Source organism: Mycotypha africana (genome assembly GCF_025528875.1).
Source record: "Mycotypha africana strain NRRL 2978 chromosome Unknown BDF20scaffold_14, whole genome shotgun sequence".
NCBI classification, from domain to species: domain Eukaryota; kingdom Fungi; phylum Mucoromycota; class Mucoromycetes; order Mucorales; family Mycotyphaceae; genus Mycotypha; species Mycotypha africana.
This window is the reverse complement of record NW_026515738.1, coordinates 185,966-204,155: the sequence shown is the minus strand read 5'-3', so window position 1 is coordinate 204,155 and position 18,190 is coordinate 185,966. Positions and strand designations below refer to the sequence as shown.

At 36.5% G+C, this 18,190-nt stretch overlaps 10 protein-coding genes across 10 annotated transcripts; 4 read left to right on the top strand and 6 right to left on the bottom strand.

The window, feature by feature from the left end:
- The first annotated feature begins 847 nt into the window (after positions 1-847).
- Positions 848-2,896, top strand: BDF20DRAFT_210108 (kinase-like domain-containing protein). The gene is made up of 5 exons (XM_053074928.1): positions 848-1,224; positions 1,295-1,477; positions 1,602-1,678; positions 1,748-1,976; positions 2,071-2,896. The coding sequence occupies exons 1-5, from the start codon at positions 1,149-1,151 to the stop codon at positions 2,799-2,801; spliced, it is 1,296 nt and encodes a 431-aa protein (XP_052931321.1). The 5' UTR covers positions 848-1,148; the 3' UTR covers positions 2,802-2,896.
- Positions 2,881-5,255, bottom strand: BDF20DRAFT_917352 (uncharacterized protein; the record flags this gene model as incomplete). Its single annotated transcript, XM_053084554.1, has 9 exons — positions 2,881-2,958; positions 3,028-4,161; positions 4,238-4,291; positions 4,379-4,434; positions 4,503-4,635; positions 4,718-4,822; positions 4,906-4,981; positions 5,071-5,158; positions 5,228-5,255. The coding sequence occupies 9 exons, from the start codon at positions 5,253-5,255 to the stop codon at positions 2,881-2,883; spliced, it is 1,752 nt and encodes a 583-aa protein (XP_052931320.1).
- A 1,126-nt stretch (positions 5,256-6,381) lies between these two features.
- BDF20DRAFT_795582 (transmembrane protein 6/97) lies at positions 6,382-6,943 on the top strand (the record flags this gene model as incomplete). The annotated part of the gene is made up of 2 exons (XM_053076264.1): positions 6,382-6,682; positions 6,765-6,943. Coding segments are annotated over 2 exons (480 nt in total), but the record flags the coding sequence as incomplete, so codon positions are not given.
- Positions 6,944-7,443: 500 nt separating this feature from the next.
- BDF20DRAFT_899043 (uncharacterized protein) lies at positions 7,444-9,749 on the bottom strand. Its single transcript, XM_053082651.1, has 5 exons — positions 9,624-9,749; positions 9,532-9,541; positions 9,352-9,452; positions 8,571-9,286; positions 7,444-8,473 (listed from the first exon to the last, which is right to left on the bottom strand). The coding sequence occupies exons 1-5, from the start codon at positions 9,627-9,629 to the stop codon at positions 7,906-7,908; spliced, it is 1,401 nt and encodes a 466-aa protein (XP_052931318.1). The 5' UTR covers positions 9,630-9,749; the 3' UTR covers positions 7,444-7,905.
- Positions 9,750-9,785: 36 nt separating this feature from the next.
- BDF20DRAFT_209589 (uncharacterized protein) lies at positions 9,786-10,747 on the top strand. The gene is made up of 5 exons (XM_053074926.1): positions 9,786-9,956; positions 10,050-10,130; positions 10,234-10,370; positions 10,447-10,532; positions 10,601-10,747. Exons 1-5 carry the CDS (start codon positions 9,911-9,913, stop codon positions 10,671-10,673), a joined length of 423 nt encoding a protein of 140 aa, XP_052931317.1. The 5' UTR covers positions 9,786-9,910; the 3' UTR covers positions 10,674-10,747.
- Positions 10,748-11,397: 650 nt separating this feature from the next.
- On the bottom strand, positions 11,398-12,089 carry BDF20DRAFT_792640 (HPP family-domain-containing protein; the record flags this gene model as incomplete). Its single annotated transcript, XM_053076216.1, has 2 exons — positions 11,398-11,799; positions 11,877-12,089. Coding segments are annotated over 2 exons (615 nt in total), but the record flags the coding sequence as incomplete, so codon positions are not given.
- Positions 12,090-13,149: 1,060 nt separating this feature from the next.
- BDF20DRAFT_927459 (uncharacterized protein) lies at positions 13,150-14,050 on the top strand (the record flags this gene model as incomplete). Its single annotated transcript, XM_053084713.1, has 2 exons — positions 13,150-13,694; positions 13,765-14,050. The coding sequence occupies exons 1-2, from the start codon at positions 13,450-13,452 to the stop codon at positions 14,048-14,050; spliced, it is 531 nt and encodes a 176-aa protein (XP_052931315.1). The 5' UTR covers positions 13,150-13,449.
- BDF20DRAFT_209658 (Prefoldin subunit-domain-containing protein) lies at positions 14,036-15,263 on the bottom strand. Its single transcript, XM_053074927.1, has 5 exons — positions 14,829-15,263; positions 14,655-14,756; positions 14,463-14,570; positions 14,331-14,385; positions 14,036-14,262 (listed from the first exon to the last, which is right to left on the bottom strand). Exons 1-5 carry the CDS (start codon positions 14,966-14,968, stop codon positions 14,218-14,220), a joined length of 450 nt encoding a protein of 149 aa, XP_052931314.1. The 5' UTR covers positions 14,969-15,263; the 3' UTR covers positions 14,036-14,217.
- A 744-nt stretch (positions 15,264-16,007) lies between these two features.
- Positions 16,008-16,309, bottom strand: BDF20DRAFT_829006 (uncharacterized protein; the record flags this gene model as incomplete). Its single annotated transcript, XM_053078284.1, has 2 exons — positions 16,008-16,112; positions 16,166-16,309. The coding sequence occupies 2 exons, from the start codon at positions 16,307-16,309 to the stop codon at positions 16,008-16,010; spliced, it is 249 nt and encodes an 82-aa protein (XP_052931313.1).
- Positions 16,310-16,906: 597 nt separating this feature from the next.
- On the bottom strand, positions 16,907-17,298 carry BDF20DRAFT_828928 (uncharacterized protein; the record flags this gene model as incomplete). Its single annotated transcript, XM_053078278.1, has 2 exons — positions 16,907-17,018; positions 17,087-17,298. Coding segments are annotated over 2 exons (324 nt in total), but the record flags the coding sequence as incomplete, so codon positions are not given.
- Positions 17,299-18,190: the final 892 nt, after the last annotated feature.

Sequence of the window (18,190 nt, the reverse complement as noted above, 5' to 3'; positions counted from 1 at the left end):
AAGGTCATGATTGTATTTTTAAGCTACTTCAACGACAGATATATTTAATAACTCTTAGTAGTCGAATTCAAAATTATCGAAACTGCCTGGGTTCCATTAGATCCTTCTTGCAAGTGTCATAGTGAATGGAAAACTTTATTGGCCACCTATGTTGCATTTACATAAGACTATACTCCAAAAATAATTTGTACTTGCTCTTATCAAATGGCAATTAAAACGCCTGGTAGTATATTTTAGAAAGGTTTTTCGCTAATGAAATGTGGCTCCTCGATTTACATTATGGTGTTTCTGCCGCCTTCGCCATCCAGATAAACGCACTAATCCTAACTTTAACAAACAAAAGTCAAAAAAATCTAAAGTTTCTCAACCTAGTTATCGGTAAGACCTCTGCTACGATGGCATAGAATAGCTTTGATAAACACCAAAGCCTAATTGTACAAAGCGGGAGGGCAATAATAATCATAAATGAGATCGATCGCAATCATATCGATACATATCAAAAAGATAATTCGGTGGCGTATTATCTGAGCAAATCAGTCGCTACTTTTCGTACATATCTTAACTGTTTGCAATAGATTTGTCTTTTCATATTAGGGGTTGTTTTTATAATTTTGGGCATTGACTATTCAGGATTTCCGACTAGCTTATACCCACTCTATCGGCATTCAGTTCAAGTTAATTGCTGATACTAAACGAGTATTGTTCATCGACAGTAATCATCAGCTCATATAATGGCTTCTTTTCTTACTGTACTTCGTGTTAAAGCTAAAGTCAAATACGCTTTTGCTACCTTTGCTCGACTCGAAGCCAAAAGCGAAAATTGATGGTGTGCGCAGAATCCGGATTAAAAATCCGCAGTGAAGATAACGGGTCCTTTCATCCTGGCACTCACTTAGTACACTGTGTGTGGGCGATTTTTTTATTCTTCTCGTGTCTCATTTTTTATCTCCTATCATTTGAGTTCAATTTTTTCCTCTTTTTTCCAGCCTTCTTACAGTACCTTTGGCCATATATACAAAAGTTTCACACAATTACAGCCAACATTACTTAAGAAGTGACAATTTACACCCAAGTCAAGGCTTACTCTCATATTTTTTCATACTTTTTGCACTCGTTCCAATCATATAAGCAACTAGCAACATACAGTCATGGATCTGAGAGTTGGAAATAAGTACCGCATCGGTCGTAAGATTGGTGCAGGTTCATTTGGTGACATCTATTTAGGTAAACACACCTCCGTGATTGGAATTATGCTTTCGCTGACATGAAGATTTCAAAACATGCAATATATTAGGCACAAACATTATAACAGGAGAAGAAGTAGCGATAAAATTGGAGTCCATTAAAGCCAAACACCCTCAACTAGAATATGAAGCAAAAGTATATAAAGCTCTATCTGGTGGCGTAGGTGTACCATTTGTTAGATGGTTTGGTGCTGAATGTGACTATTATGCCATGGTCATTGATCTTTTAGGACGTAAGTATGAGATTGACGAATTTGTTGCTTAAATATGCCTTTTTTTTCCATTTTGTATAAACATATGACTATGCACACAGACTATAAGAGGAAGTTACTAATGTTTACTTTTGTAAATATATAGCTTCGTTGGAGGATTTATTCAACTTTTGTAATCGTTCATTCTCTCTGAAAACAGTACTTTTATTAGCGGATCAAATGGTATGAAGAAAGTCAAATAATTGAAAACCGAAACGTATTGACTAAAGCGTTTACCTTCACTTTCTTTAGCTGTCCCGTATTGAATATGTTCATTCAAAGAACTTTATTCATCGTGATATCAAGCCTGACAATTTCTTGATGGGTGTAGGTAAAAGAGGAAATCAGGTCAACGTGATTGATTTTGGTTTAGCAAAGAAATACCGTGATCCCCGTACGCACCTTCATATTCCCTACAGAGAAAATAAGAACTTGACTGGCACAGCTAGATATGCTAGCATTAACACACATTTAGGAGTTGGTAAAGTTTTTTATTGAGGATCACATCTAAAGAATGTAAATCCGTTTCCATATTTGTTTACTTTTTTTTTTTTTTTTTGTATACCACTTTATAGAGCAATCTCGACGTGATGATTTAGAATCCTTGGGTTATGTATTGATGTATTTCTGCAGAGGTCAGCTTCCTTGGCAAGGTTTAAAGGCGACAACGAAGAAACAAAAATATGATCGTATCATGGAAAAGAAAATGACTACACCTACAGAATTATTATGTCGTGGTTTTCCGTCAGAATTTGCTATTTATTTGAACTACACGCGTTCACTTAGATTTGATGATAAACCTGATTATTCTTACCTTCGCAAACTGTTTAGAGACTTGTTTGTCAGAGAAGGGTATACATATGATTATCAATTTGATTGGACAATTTATAAAGCTGGTCAGCAGCAGCAACAACAACAACAACAACAACCACTGGTAAACCCTTATCCTGCTGTTGGCGCTGCGGGTAATGGTACGCGTGATGACACACAGAAGAATGATGATCTAAATCCACAGAAACAACCGCTACGTCATCATCAACCACGAGACCAACAGCAACAATCACAACCAAATCAGCAAACAGGGTTCTCATTCCGTAAAGCCAATAACAACAATGTCAATAATCAACGCACGCTTAACAGTAATAACAATAACGCCAACAATAATAACAGTAACAGTCATCTTCCGCATAATTACAGTAGCCAATTCAATAGTACCAATATTAGCAACGTAACCAATCACACAACAAGTAACCATCATTTAAATACTGCTGCTGGAACTCGTATCAATAATAATAACAATCCTTAGCGAAAAAATGGATATATCTATTTTATTATGTGTATATGAATAAAAAGCCTTTTTAAACAAAAAGGAAAAGTCCATCGCTCTATTTATAGTCACCCGTCAATTCCATTTCAACATCAAATTGTTCGTAAGTTACTTTGTATCTTAATCTTACAGGTTCCTAGATTGGGAAGAGTTTTCTGTATTAGATTCTCTAAAGAAGTAAAAACGAAAAACTACATTTTTTTACCTGTTTTGGATTGTTGAGAGTCATATTTTGAGTGACAGAATGGGTTGATTTCGGTGGTAATGTTTGTGAAGATTGAGGTTCCATATTGATTTGCATTGACTTTGGTGCTGCTAATCTCAACATGAGTTTCTCCATAGGAGCTGAGGATTGATTGGAATAAAAAGCCTTGATTTTACAAATAGGACTATTACGATCCTTTATAAGTAATTCAATCTTGAGGCCGTTTTGATTGACCAAAGTAATCAAATTTTGTTTTTCTTCTACTCCTGTTGGTGCTGCTGAGATTGGCTGTTGAGACGGCTGCTGAGATAATGCAAAAGAAGGCGATGGCTGTTGTTGGAACTGAGGTGAAAGAGATGCAAAAATTGGAGAGGATGTAGCAGTAGCAGTGTTGGATATAGAGGAAGGAATAACGGGTGATAAATTATTACTGCTACTGTTACCATTCGTAGTAGCACTCGTGTTACCGAAAAGGTCAAGTATATCCTGCTTTGACGTTCCAGCAAAATTGTTATTGGATGAAGTTGCCGTTTGATTCGACGCTAAGGTAGGTGTCGTAGGTGTAGAAGAAATCTGAACTGTAGCCCCAAATATATCAGCCAGGTCGTTGACAGTGCTACTCGTGCTCGTGGCTTGATTGCTTGGAGATGATGTTGTCGTATCGTCATCGAGATCAATCAAACTGATGGCCTGTTTAGGTTCTTCTCCTACGCCTGCCGTGTTTTGTGAAGGTCCCTTTCCACTAATTTCATAGTGTGTATCGTACAACCCTTTCTTGACATCTGCGAACTTGGCCATAACATTATTAATCATATCATTCAATGTCAATAGATTTTCAATCCTGTCATTATCCTCTTCTTCTGTAATCATCTTTTGTATTTTGGGTTGTGCACTGGCACAGGCATTTTTCAGATCCATGATTGTTTCGTTCTTCTCCACCTTTTCGCCGGGCTGAACTGTTTCGAGCATTTCGTACAGTAAAATTGTTTTGTCTTGTATTTTCGATAGCTCGTCTTCAAACTTTTGACTATAATCAGGAGTCTGACGTGTATCATATCCTGACATGATCTTCATCAGTCTGTTTGCTTCTACTAAATCCTGAGGCCTGCCACGGCGAATCAACTCTTGCAATTTCTAATGATAAATTTGATTTTTAGTTCCTATAACCCATTTTGTAAATTCTGATATTTTGAACTCATGGTAACATTACAGCTGATTGTGCGAGTCTATCTTCTTCTTCCAACTCATGAGCTGACTTTAAGGTCTAAGTGCATAACATGGAGGGTGGGCAAATTTAAGGACATAAAGAACATCTTTAGTTGAAGATCCTTTGTTTCATCGCCATACTTACCTCAGAAGGAGCCAAAGCAGCAACAGAAGCGTCTCTCAATTCTGGAAATCGATATCCTACACAATGTAATCAGTATCAACTATTTCCTTTTTTTTTCCAATCTATGCCACTACTGTCGAGTTACCTTTGAATCTCAACAAACGATACATGTCTTTAATATGTACTAGATCATCTTTATGCTTAGACATGTCTGTTAATGCGACTTTCCATTCTTTGATTAAATACAAAATACGTTGTGTCACAGGGCTGGGAAAAGGCTGTAGATGTGTTTCGTTAACAAACAGCCGCGTCAAAAACCACAAAACGATGTATTGTCACAAACTAAATTCAAATACTTACAGCTGGGCGTTCTGGAAATTTACGAACCAACTCATTTAAGAATTCCTTGGTGGCAATTTGTAAGTGGAAAGGATATCCACAATTTTTAACACAATTGTCCAGTAACTGAAAGAAAATGAGAGGCTCACTTGCTTTAATAATCCAGTTGGTTTTCCGTTTTGAAACTATCAATAGTGTCATTTGCTTACAGTGAGTGCCAACATGGCTTGATTCATATTTCTACTGTTGATGAGTTTCACAATAGTAAATGCTGCTTCGCGCGGACTGAAAATAAAAGAATAAAACGATGCAGTCAAGTTAATAAACATTTTCATCTTTCAAAAGAATTACATTGTTCAATTGTTGACATTTACGCGCTGCCTTGTTTTTTATTTATCATCTCACAAATCTCGAGATTGAGACTTAACTCTGGTTCATAACGCGCAGGACTACATGCCCCCTCTACGTTGAAAGGGATTGTTGTTAGTTTCAGCGAGCAAAAAAAGTAGTCCAACAACACTCATACTTTACCTATGAGAGCTACTAAAGTACTGGGCATAATGGTATTCAACCTGTGTATAACTTTAACTCAAGTGAGAATTACAGATAACACAATGCAATATTGTTGCCTCAGCAGAAGACACTTTTAGAATTTAGTAAACCATCTGAGATTCAATTAGAGATCACTTTTGAAATTCTCTGATAAAGCCTTTTTTAGGAGACAAATTTACATAACCATCTTGAGGACAACTCGCTATCTCTTTCCTAGAAAGACACTGAATGTCTAATTCAGCCCGAGCAATCCTAAGCAGTGACAGTCAGGCAAACTTTTTTGACGCCAAATATCAAAGTGTCATTCGAATCCAAAGGGTATTGGCGTACCTTGCCTTGATGTTGGACAGTACTTTTCAAGAGGTTTAATTAAAGACGAATATGGTGGCAGGAAAAGAGCCCTGTATCCACCTGCATTGATTGTTAATACAACAAATTCACTATGATGCATTTCTGCAAGTATTCATGACAATAATTAATCACAGATATAACAAGTTTTACAATATGAAATATAGTTGTGAGAGACTCTTGAACCTCCTTTGCTGTTGCTGTTGCTGTTCATCAAAGTGAACCAAGATTCGGATATCACCGAAGTCGTCAACATATCTACCGCTTACCATTTGCAAACACAATAGCCTCTTTGTTATTTCAAGTAAAGGAATTCTCTATTAGTGTTCTTGCAAGTAAACTAGCGGTTTACTAAAATTTTAAAAAGTGCCTCCTGCTGAAGTAACGTAAGAGATGTTTTATGGTACAAGCGCAGCAACAATAACTAATATTTCAGTTTTCTGAAGTAGCTCACAAATCAAAGATTGAGGAAAAACTTCAACAAAAGCTCGTTTCATTGGCTGCTCATTGTCATTTATCTGAGTGAGAAACCCTGAGGAATTCGGATCAACCAATATCCAGAATGAACAACTTACATAATCATTCGTTCTTTAAGCCTTTTTTCTGGTTCCTTTTTCTCCTACTTTTCATTATCGTTCTACATCAAGATGATAGACAAAGTTATAGATAAAATAGAAGTCGGCTACAACTATGGTGTAAAAGCCAAAGCAAAAGTCGAAAAGATCGTCGAGCCAGCTACAAGAAAACTAGAACCACATTTGGATCATTTTGCCAATGAAGTGAATCCTATTCTCAATCGCCCTATTGACTGGATCTTATTCTGCTATTTTGTCTCTCACATTCCAATTACGATCTTGTTCGATCTACAACCTCTTTATCCCGAATGGCTCATTCCAGACATGTTGAAACAAATCAGTTACTCATACGTTCAACTTACACATGATCCTTTCATGGATGTTTCGAGGCCTGTCATGTATTGGTTTAAAAGTTTCTCAATTTGTGAAGCAGTTTTGCAGTTGCCCTTTTTCTTTTTTGCTGCCTATGGTGTCTTTAGAAACAAAGAATGGATTCGTTTACCTATTGCCGGTAAGTTTGAACTTTTTCTTTAATTTGAAAGCAATCGATTTTGATCATTTTCTCTCTTTTTCTAAAAAACAACAACACATAGTCTACGGTGCTCATGTGATGACAACTGTTATTCCTTGTTTGGCGGAAATCTATTTGAACCAAAAGCTCTTTGATTTAAGTGATTTACAAAGAAATATGTTACTGTGTCTTTACTTTCCTTACTTTCTGATTCCACTTGTTGGATTAGTTGATTCTTTCATTCGTATTCAGAAAAAGATTACTGAATCTTCCACTCCGAAGCACCAAAAAACCGAATAGACAACGTTCCTTCATAGATTAAATTCCCATTCTCTGCATGTATATATTTCATTTGTATAATAAAGCAATTAGATTATGTGAACAACAGCCTGACATAGTGCCATCGTCTTGATACGCGTTCGATAAATGACTCTATCTTCCTTTGAAGCGACTATTGATTGGTTTATGTGCAACAAAATTTGTTTTTTAGCCATCCATGGTCGTTGTCGTTACAAGTTTTTCAGGTTGCCCTGTTGACACTCGAAATTGGATTTTTTATAGTTTCAACCGTCTACGCAAATCTGTCTTTATTAATAAGGAAACAAGACAATATTTCTGTGCTTCCTCAAATAGATGACTGTTCTCATCATTGTTCGACTGCAAAACAGTTTGCTTGCGTCATTAGCTTTATTAAATCTAACTTACTCTGTAGGCCTAAAAGTTGATACAATGTTCAATTGAATTTACGGTACGACAGGGAGCATGCTTTGATTGGCTATAAAAGTACGTTATATTTATGCAGATCATCAGCTTTTTGTGCTACACATGATGTACTTGATACTTTCTTTTGCCATCTTAGTAAAGGTCTCCAAGAACGTTCATGTCTACAATGACAATTATGACAATTTGACAGTGTACAATGGTGAGTATCACTTTATTCAAAATTGAAGATGAGTTGAAAACTTTGCCAAGATTAAGTTAGCCTCTGAAACGGCTTTTTCATGCGTAAAGAATAGGTACAGTAGGGCAAATTAGCTGAACTGACTGAAGATTATAAAACTCGCGCTTTAGTAGTAAGCAAGTGCAAAACCTATATCTATTTTGAATAGCAATTCCTCTCTTTCTCTTTATATATAACAATGTTTCAAGCGTATATACGTGTGCAACTTGGTACACTTCGTCACCCGAAATATACACAGAAACAGCCCATGCTCGTTTTCCTACTATTGCTTTTCTTGGTGCTGCTGTTCCTTTGCTTTTTCCGAAGACATACGAGTCATTGCTCTTAGCAGATTCATGACGCCCAAGTTATAGGCTTCTTCACGTTTCTTTTCATCATCTTCCTGGAACGGCAATAATGGTTTGGGTTGTACATAATCTGGCGGCACTGGGATCATTGACATCTGCTCTTCTTTCATCTTTTTGGCTAATTGAGATATTTTTTCGCTTGTCAATAGGCTCAAGTCCTGCAAATCTCTATCCATGACAAAGAAAAGACGACGTAATTCTGTTATGGCTGCATCAATCGTGGCTATATGGTATGCTGTTTCTTTGTCCTTCTTGTCCAGCACCTCTTTTGTTACTGAAGCACCATAATCCATATGAAACTGTTTGTATTCATCGTCTAGATATTCCAACATGTCACTGTCGCTCATTTCATTTTCCTCAGCACTGTCGGCATTCTCAGCACTGTCGGCATTCTCAGCAATCAACAATTTATCTTTGAGATCAGCATGTCGATCAAATAAAATAAGAGAAAGTTTTCTCCATTCCGCTTGTTCTGTTTGGAATCTACAGGAAAAAAAAGAGTTTCGTTGTGGAAATGAGTAAGATGCGTAGAATCCCGTGTAAAGCTGTACACAATATTTTTCTCTTTTAGATAGTTTACGCTTCGATAGCCACGGTCAATTCATTTATCTTTTGCTTCGCTCGCTCATTGATAGGATTGGGCTTCTTCTGGAATGTCAATGGGCTGTCACCCAACTTGTCAGACATTAGAATATCGTCATTTTTGATCCTATTTAAAAGGTTTTCAGATGCTTCTAATACGACTGTCCTGATTTTTTTATCCAGCTCCTTGTTCCGTGTTGTCTTGACTGAAATAGCAGAAGATGGCTGTAATGATCGTTGTTCAATTCTCTTTACAGTCCAATAGGTGAGTAATTTGATTCGTTGTTGGTTAGTTAAGTGATTGGGTATATATTCATGGTAATCAGATGGAGAGATGTTGGATGGTGGTGATGGAATACTGGCCAAGTCTAAAGCAGTGTTTGTCGTCAAAGAAGACGTTGTAGAATAGATGGATGCTGTATCATCAAACGGCAATTTATCAATGGGTGTTGTCGTTCCATGCCTCGGAAAGCTCGGTTGAGGGAGGGTATCTAATATACTTTGATCTTGGCTTGGTTGTCTAATTTCTTTCTCGTTCGTCTGATGTTGCTGTTGTTGTTGTTGTTGTCGTCGTCGTTCAAGTAATTTCAAATAAGGACCAGTTATTCTGTCTTTTGGAACAGAACTCAAGTCAAAGTGTACTTCTGTTGGCTGAAGAGCTATGGGTTTGATGAATACTTGTGGTGCTGAAGATGAGGTTGACTCAAGCATATCCTATCAACGCATATGATAAATTGGCATTGCATCAACCAAGTCATAACAGCAATCATTCAACTTACAGTGTCAGCATCTTTATTTTTAAACGGTTTGAAATACTTGACTTGCAATTGGGAATCATAAATGAAAGGATCGTTGCTTTTTCGATCTGAACTTTCTTTGTCTAATTACAGTAATCAAGTTGTATTTAGTTCAAACTGCGTGAGCTGCTTTTCGAAAAACTAGTTTAAAGCTATGCTTACTGTCAGTAGGCTATAAAACAATTACAAAATTTTCCCAAATTAACTTAAAGCTTTTGAGTAGTGTAAAAAAAAAGAAAGAGATTAGCACTAACCTCCATTAGAGCTTTCAATTATATGGAATCAAGTGCAATCGATCTCAATTCGTAACTAGAAGAAAGTTTATGGACAATAGAGGGGAATACCCAAATCAGCATGTTTGCTCAGTTTGAATTTCAAAGCCAAAAAAAAAAAAAAAAAAAAAAAAAAAAAAAAAAGCAGAACTCCAAGTCAAATATGTCATCATGAAGTAAGTGTAATATATCCTTTTTCTTCGTTTCTCTGAAGCCCCAGCCAACTTTTCTTTCGCATTCACCAGAGTATCCACTTTATCACTCACAGCATGTCTTGGGCACAAAGAGAAATTCGCTTAAAAGAACGTAGAAGAGGTCAGCTAGTTACGCAAACAATAAAAATAGGACCGCTGAAGTGGGGATGAAAAGGCGTAATATTCAACTTTGAAAATGCATTTCAATACATAGGCTGTCATCTGATTCATAATGAAATTGTCGGTCAGTTACCGGAATTAAAGTCCTTCAAAGTTGGTATGGCCAACTTTTTCTGTAAGTTCATCGTTTACGAGTTATTCTGTACAGCAAACATCTGTCCGTATAGAGCTAATCGAATTCAACCAATATAACACGCTGTACGCACTTTGATAAAAAGTACAACACACGTCAGCTTCACTTATGGTCAACGAGAATGCAGATCCTGACGTTCAAAAAGATATGGAGATGGGATTAAACAGGATTGTCCCTGAAAGCTTTCCTTATATCCATACAGATGAAGGACCTGATGATATGGTAACAGTTGGTTGCTAAAGACAAGGATGAACAAAACTGAATTACTTACGTAAGCAAACTATCTTTATCACTGTAGCCTGGTCACTTGAAGTCCGGTATTGTAGGTGTCTCTTTGAATATTCCTATCACGAATGGTAAACTAAATCTGGGAACGTGGCAAGGGTAAATACACACAATCTGTTTGCATGCATGCTAACAAGAGAATACTAATATAATATTCTTTTCGCAAGTATTTACCTCTGTGAGCATCGTAATCACGGTGGTTCACGACGCGTTGTAGTCACTATGCAAGGGCAGAAATAAAATTCTATGAGTAGGAAGGAAAAAATGATGGTTATTGTAGCATATAAATATCGAGTTTTTCTACGTATGCGCAGATTGAGGGACAGTACTATAAAATGATGAGCGCCGTTTCATGTGGAAACTCGTGGTTTTCCTATTTCTATTCTATTCAACTATTATTAAGGCCCTCCAGAGACCTAATTTTATTCGATATCGATTTTAGGACATTTAATTCCTCTTGTGATAAGTCTAATGTAATGGTAAATACGGGATCATTTGAATTGGGCGATAGGATACAATAAGGTATGGGTGATGATTTGGATTGGACTTGTAACGTACGTAGGGCGTCATAGATAGCTGTATTGTCAGTAGAATTCGGCTCGAGCTCTAATGCTGCAAGTGTGCTCGTGGATGTTGAGGATGGAATTTTTGTATTACTGGCGACATTATCTTTTTGTGTTTGCTTACACATATCTTGATTCATACTGAATTCTTGTACCGACGGCTCGGAGTTATCATAAGGATCGACGTTACTTTTACTTTTACGACTGCTGCAGCGACTGCGCATCGGTTGTAGTCTGCCTTCTTCTGCAGTCGTTAAATTGTCCAAAATAACACTCTCTATCGAATTGATTGTATTCGCCTCACCATCCATATCAGTATAGGTGTTACTGCTGGGATTTTGGGCTGGAGAATGTACCACTGTGGACAGAACCACCGGATCCACTTTAATAGGTAATTTTTTTGGCGCCCACCAATACAGAGGATACCTGCGTTCCACATTGTTTATCAAACAGGCCAATGCCACTTGCAAAACTGCAGATACGGCTACCACACCGATGTAGAACCACTTCAAATCCAAAATGTTTGTCGTCACTACTGGAATCAACGCCGTCGCGCCTCCAGGAGGGTGTACCGTACCGGTCAATTGCATGACAACAAGCGAGAGAGCCATAGCGGTAGCTCCACCGACCCATTGTACAGCAACGAATTGCGGATCTGTCTCAACCCAATCAGATTTGATACCTAAAAATAGTTGGGCAATGATGACGCCTATGATAGCACCAATGATTTGACCGCATATAATATTGCGTGGTTGTGCTAAGGGAGATTCAATCACACCAAACACCAGAACAGCTGTAGCACCCTTTAACAAATCAACAAGAAAGTGAGTTTTACCAGCCTACACTACTACTAACAGTTGATCTCGTGCAAACACTTTACAAAAGAAGCGACAATCATAGGTGTATGTTGTGATTGGAATGCCTTACTATAAGTGAATGTTATTTCCAAAATAGCAATGCCAATCCAGGCCGCTAAAAATGACCAAAAACATAATCTCCATAGAGGCAATGGTTTTTTAGGTTTTGAAGAAGGGTCTCTATAACCCAGAAAGTGTGATATATTGCGTGGTAGTTGTGACAAGCTTGGCATTGACTACTGTAAAAACATAAAAATAGTGCAAATTCGAATCAGAAAAAGGGAAAGGCCATGAAAATTTTTGTTATTGTCTTTTTTTTTTTCAGAATTTCTTTTTCTGCCTTTGAAATGGTAAATCTGAAAACTGAAGAGATTGTATTACAACAGACAAATACGGTAACAAACAAATTTACGTGCAACAAGCACCTATTGTTTCGAAGGGCTTCATACAGCCCGTACAGTGGAGGTTTTTATGGGTATGCGGTTAGTGGTGGTATGAGAAGAGGTACAGCTTTCATATTCACCTTTTCCTTGAATAGGTGATAAACAGAGACCAGGAGGTATGCATGCAATTGACTGAAATGTCATTGGCTTTATAACATAGCTGTTCATTTCCCGAGGACTCTTGGATATCGAGGCTCCTTTTTTTATTAAATGATGGTTAAACCGCATTTGATTAGTCATACTTCTACTTGGGTATCTCAACGTCAATACAATTTTTTTAAGAGCTATGCCCATTGACAGCCTTTCTCGGGTTCTTTCGGAAGACGATTACCCGATCGAGAAATCTCGCAGCAAAGAGGAGGTACAGAAGAGAGTGTACTACGAAGAGATTAAACTGAGCCCGTATGTCAGCACCTGTTCATATGGATAGTAATTGTGCAGCTGGCAATAGACTGAACACAAATACGCTTGATTTATTTAGACAATATGAATTGATCTGGGCAAATCTGTCTGTAGTGTTGGCAGTGTTCTAATGAATTATATGACCCTTATAAACAAACGAGTGCTTCGGTTTATTTCTCAGTTATCGATGTAAGATTGATCAAAATTCAGTCTTCTGAAATAAAAAAAAAAAAAAAAGGCATCCCTAAGAGTGTGAAGGTCATTAAGTACTTTATATTTCATAATCCAACAATAATCAAAAGCATTACAAATGATGGTTTGATATCGCAAAAGGACATTACTACGGATCAGCCAGGATTAGAGTGCGTCACATGGTCACCAAGCAAAAAATGCGTGTCTAACAAAATTTGGATGGCACTCATGGTAAGATCAATGTCGTGTTTCACAGTTACTATTACAGTAATTATAAGCATCTTACTGCTGATCTTCAGCATGGTAACGGGTGGTGTGTTCAAATAGTTTATTTGTGCTTTGATATCTGAGATACCAATAGAATAAGTATTCTTATATCCTGCATTAATAAAAATGAATCCATTTGGAACGAAAGAGCAGAACCAACAGTAAACTCAACGTGTTTATCTGTTATGAGAACAGAATTACAGCTTGCAATAAGATGAAAGGTTGCAAGTTTTCCTGTGCTTAAAATGCTTTCAAAAAGACAGCTCTGGACAAGATAGTACGTTGATGGTCCATGTTTATATTGAGAAGAGAGATCCATGACATGAATGGCATCCATCGAACTGCGAGTAAAGTTTTCAATAATAAAGATGCTTTCTACAACTGCATGGAAACCCTTAATGATACGCCAGATCGTGGCTGGCACAACACTCTGAAGAGCACAGTGTTTGGCAATACCATTGTGCTGGAAGAGATTATGGGTGACAAAATCAAGGAGCAAAGCGATGCCATTTATATTGAAGAGCTTTCAAAAGCAAGGTTTGCCCTAAATGAAAGCGATCATGGTAAGGATGAAGAACTTCTGAAGGCTATATATAATTAAAATGAGAACGACAATGAAGAACTTCCCTCAGAAGAGACTGTTGGCTGCATTCATTAATGATCATGTCGTATCCTTTGACGGGCTCAAAAATAGGGTTGAAGTTGCTAAGTCGAATGACCGGGAGATACTGGAGGCCATGATAGCTTTACATAAGGATGACAGTGATGATACTGACAATGAAGAACTACTAAAGGTTATGAAAGTTCTACATAAACACAAAGATAAAGTAAAGAGGAAGAATAAATCGGAAACTTTCACAGAGGCAGTTACTGTGTATTTCAGATGTCAATAAAAAAAAGAAAAAGGCTTTATTAGCACAGTCAAGTAATTACTAGTAATTTGATTATTGTGGCCACTTTCATTGCAATTTCGGCACTTTTCTAAAATGCTACAAACTATTCTGTTCCTTTCAATAATTGTAGTCATTGCTGTTGCTGCTGCTGCTTTCTATGCTTATCCTTACGATTGTCGGTTCATTAAAATTTCTGACATAGCCTCCAAAGCCTAAGTTTGGATAGAACAAGTTGAATGAATAATTGTAAAATACAAGATACTAGCAAACATTGACCTACCATCTTTATATGTGCTCTGATTTTATCCGCCTCAGCAGTATGCTTATCCGCTAGACTACACGGAAAGCCCCAGAATTTAAGTCATTTAATCGCCAAAACTTTCGAGTCGTTTTATAATTTTTACTATGGTACCTTTGTAAATGTGCTTCTTTTTTAATAATGAATTGTTTCGCTTCCTCTAAAGTAAACTGTACATGAAATCCGAATCCAACATTGACATAAATATAGCTTGTATCTGGTCTATAGACGAAATGAGAGGAAAAGATGTATGAATAAATACCACACTGGGAAGGGTAAAGCAAACCTGGTTTTTCAAAATTTTACACATGAGCTTGAGCATAGAATTGCGATCCCAGATCAACCATTGTCTTCAATTCTTTAAGATTATTTTCTTGTATTGTTTCTATCTGTGCATTCAGTTTTTGGCTAATCAGCGAATCAAAAGCAGCATGAGTGACACCGTTCATCGATCATTAGAAAGCAGATCTGGGCATTTACTATTCTGAAATACTGTGAAATATAGCATCGCGTTCGTCTAACTCTTTCTTGAGAGATGGCTTCAGCTTTGAAGCAATAAAATCATCATATTTCTTAATTAGAGCATTGAGATCTGTCTTTACTGCTGCTGGATCGTCCATAATCGTATTTAATTATATAATATGATGTCTGGTATTGAAGGAAGGAAAACAGGCAGAAGCAGTTTATTTCTATCTCAGATCCGCATAAATAAACTTGTGTTCGACTAAAATCTGAAAAAAGAATTAATATAATAGTAACGCTTATTTCATTAGGATTAGGAACTTTATCAGCCTTAACAAGCTCATTCTGGTATATGAAGTCCCTTTTAAATTGTACTGTTCTCCTCTTTCAATATGAATGCTACGTATTGATATACTTTGAACCTACTGCACAACCTTATCAAACAACTAGCAGAGTCAAAACAAAGAACCAATTTAAAAAGTAATATTTCATCTACTGTGTCCTACATTTGCTATATAGACTGCATGATGCAGTCAGGCCGGTAAATATTGTCGATACAAAAAAAGTAAATGCCGGTTGGTGAGTATATTCGGTTGAGGTAGGTTAACCAGATGTTGATATCAACTGCTTTGAGGTAGTCTCTCTTTACTCCCAGCCTTAACATTTGTCCTAAACAATTCAGTTGGGGAGGGGTGTTCAGAAAGGGTAAGTGCCTGCGACTTTTGATTAATTTTGAACGGCGAAAAGCTTATATATATATAGTGGGCAATCGGGTGAGATGACAATCTGACATTTCATGCTCTTTGAATTTATCCATAAACCACTGATAAATTACAGTAAATGTTTGCTTCGCATGCCAATCTTCGTGTTTAATCTCTGTAACACCAACCACCGAATATCCAGCACTATTTTCTCTGGGCAAATTTCAGACTACCTCATATCAATTTTCTGTTCAATTTTAGCCATTTTTGACCGTCTTTTACCTCATTGTATTCCTCAATAATTCGAGGTGGGCTGCTCGTTTTATTAGAATTGAAATAAATGTTTGTTCAAAGCAAATATAAGAAACGTCAGGAATAAATTTATAGAAATTTTTTCTTTGTCTTTAATCATATAATTTGTAAAAAGCATATTCATACAGTACATTATTCATAATTAATTGATAAAAGCATATTCATAAAGTGACAATGTTCATAATCAATTTTTAAAAGCAATGGTTGGCTTAAACAAGTGGATATAATCATGGTATATATAAGGTTTTGCTATATCTGCTTCTCCAGCCAAACTTGACAGCATAAAAGTCTAGCAACGATGTGTTGAAATAATTACAATTAGTCATAGATTTCTTATCCTACATAAATTGAGCACTTTCCCTTAAAACTTGCAAGATTTTCTATGGTTTCTTCGAGATTGGTATATAATTCAGGTGAGCTAGGAAGTTTTAATTTCTCAAGTTGATAGAATTGATAAGGGGGAGTATTTTTGAAGTCGAAAACCATAATGTATAGTTCAACATTAAATCCGTCAATTACCACACCAAAAGTAACAAATTCTTTTGGATCCTTACTCTTCATAATACGAACATGCAGCTGTCTTTTAAGTATTTCAGCTGTTCTAGCCCGATCTTCGTCAACTAACTGAGAATTGGCGTCTGGAGATTTTATCTCACCACATCCAATCTCTTGGCCATTTGCGACCAAAACAAAGTTAGTTCGAATCCTTTTGCAGGCATTATTGGTTGGTAAGATCGAAGATTTTTCCCTTTAACAATACTGTTAGCTTTGCCCTCTCACGTAGTTTGTTAATGTTCAGAAGTGTTTTACTGACCATTTGTACGACAACACACCATTGGCAGGAAAGAGATATTTAAACAATGGAGATACATTATCTACTGTAAACCCTACTTCACTCTTTTTTTGCGGAATCTGTTTTTCATCGATAATTGTGTCTGTCAAATTGCATAGGAGTGTATTTAGGTGCAATTGACTTGGTGTGGTTGCAGTAGGTGGATAATATAGTTGACTCTTCTTCAATTTCTAATATCATTTAATACCTAAGATTAACGAATATATAATATTTAAGCGTCCCTGGTTTTACTATACCATTCGCCACTCTTTAATTCTTCTATATTCTTCATCAATTAACATGGTAGGTGCAAGTGCATAAACTTCAGGTACATCAGTATTGTAATTGATGCAAGAAATGGCCCTATTTTTTTTAAAGGGAAAAAAAAAGTAATTAAAATATAGTCAACTAATTCATTTAGGAAAATTTACAATCGGTCATGCAAAGAGTTGCTATTATCATATATCAATTCTTCTTTTTCATTCGCTTCGAGTACGTCCACCTCCTGCATTGACATGATACATTTTCTAGTTATCCATGTTTCAGCATAATGGTTTGATTCCTCGGTATGATAAGTATGATCTGACTCATTTGATATGAAGGAATCAAACTCCTCCAGTTGAGAAAGATTTTCTTCGTTATTGCTGCTGTGATCTTCTTCATGATCTATATTCGGAACAGTACAGTTCAAGCAATGTTCAACTACAACCGCTTTTTACATTTAACTTACCAAATTTTCTCTTCTTACTGCTATTAATGTTTATATTAATATTACCAACTGGGCTGGAACCTTGGCTCCCAACATTTCCATGGTTTTCAAAATAGTTGACGTAATGATTAATCGCTGGATTATTTTCTTTCTCGCCCTGTATGGAGAAAAGTAAATTAATAATCCACGTTAGCCTACAATATCCATTTATAATCACCTTTGTATCCGTATCCTTAATCAAGGAATCCAAGTAGTCTTTCAATTCGTCACATATACCAGGAAGAGTACCGATAGTCTTAATAGCTCTTTTGTAATTTGACTTTACTCTTTTATTTTTTGGTGGATTCGATTTCTGAACTGTTTTGTATTCTTTGAAGAGTTGATACTTCCATGATCGAGGCGGGACTTTATTGAAGTATTCGAAAATAGCTTTATCGGGCAGTTTTATTTTCTTATCAAGATCAAGCATTTGCAAAAATAATGAGCTTCACTGAGCAATAGCGGAGGAAAACAAAGGGTGTTTACACCACCAAATCTAAAAAAGAACTTACAGTGATTGGCGGACCAAAAAAAGCAAAATAACATATTTGATTGGCTTAAAAAGTTTTGCGTCACCATATTACCCTTGCAACATACTTTTTTAAAATAAATACAGTATCTTATGCGGTTTCCCTTAATACTTTTTTTGTTTATTTTCTGTACATTTTTTACTTGCGATTACTTCATTGGACTGACTAGATTTTGGTTGAATAAACCAGAATGACAAAGCTGCCGTTGATGCTGTGGGGTTTTGTGAAAAGCATTGACGACGAGTTTGACAAGTCTG

What these genes read in the sequence shown, in the direction of transcription:
- BDF20DRAFT_210108 (XM_053074928.1), top strand. Translation starts at nt 1,149, where the DNA reads ATGGATCTGAGAGTTGGAAATAAGTACCGCATCGGTCGTAAGATTGGT. An exon ending in GGTCATTGATCTTTTAGGAC is followed by an intron (nt 1,478 to 1,601) that starts GTAAGTATGAGA and finishes GTAAATATATAG; the next exon opens with CTTCGTTGGAGGATTTATTC. An exon ending in TAACACACATTTAGGAGTTG is followed by an intron (nt 1,977 to 2,070) that starts GTAAAGTTTTTT and finishes ACCACTTTATAG; the next exon opens with AGCAATCTCGACGTGATGAT.
- BDF20DRAFT_899043 (XM_053082651.1), bottom strand. An exon ending in AAAATAAAGATGCTGACACT is followed by an intron (nt 9,287 to 9,351) that starts GTAAGTTGAATG and finishes ATGCGTTGATAG; the next exon opens with GATATGCTTGAGTCAACCTC. An exon ending in TTGACCGTGGCTATCGAAGC is followed by an intron (nt 8,474 to 8,570) that starts GTAAACTATCTA and finishes TTTTTCCTGTAG; the next exon opens with ATTCCAAACAGAACAAGCGG.
- BDF20DRAFT_209589 (XM_053074926.1), top strand. Translation starts at nt 9,911, where the DNA reads ATGTCTTGGGCACAAAGAGAAATTCGCTTAAAAGAACGTAGAAGAG. An exon ending in CTTAAAAGAACGTAGAAGAG is followed by an intron (nt 9,957 to 10,049) that starts GTCAGCTAGTTA and finishes TTCAATACATAG; the next exon opens with GCTGTCATCTGATTCATAAT. An exon ending in ATGAAGGACCTGATGATATG is followed by an intron (nt 10,371 to 10,446) that starts GTAACAGTTGGT and finishes TTATCACTGTAG; the next exon opens with CCTGGTCACTTGAAGTCCGG.
- BDF20DRAFT_209658 (XM_053074927.1), bottom strand. Translation starts at nt 14,968, where the DNA reads ATGGACGATCCAGCAGCAGTAAAGACAGATCTCAATGCTCTAATTAAG. An exon ending in TTCTATGCTCAAGCTCATGT is followed by an intron (nt 14,571 to 14,654) that starts GTAAAATTTTGA and finishes TTTCGTCTATAG; the next exon opens with ACCAGATACAAGCTATATTT. An exon ending in AAAGAAGCACATTTACAAAG is followed by an intron (nt 14,386 to 14,462) that starts GTACCATAGTAA and finishes CTTTCCGTGTAG; the next exon opens with TCTAGCGGATAAGCATACTG.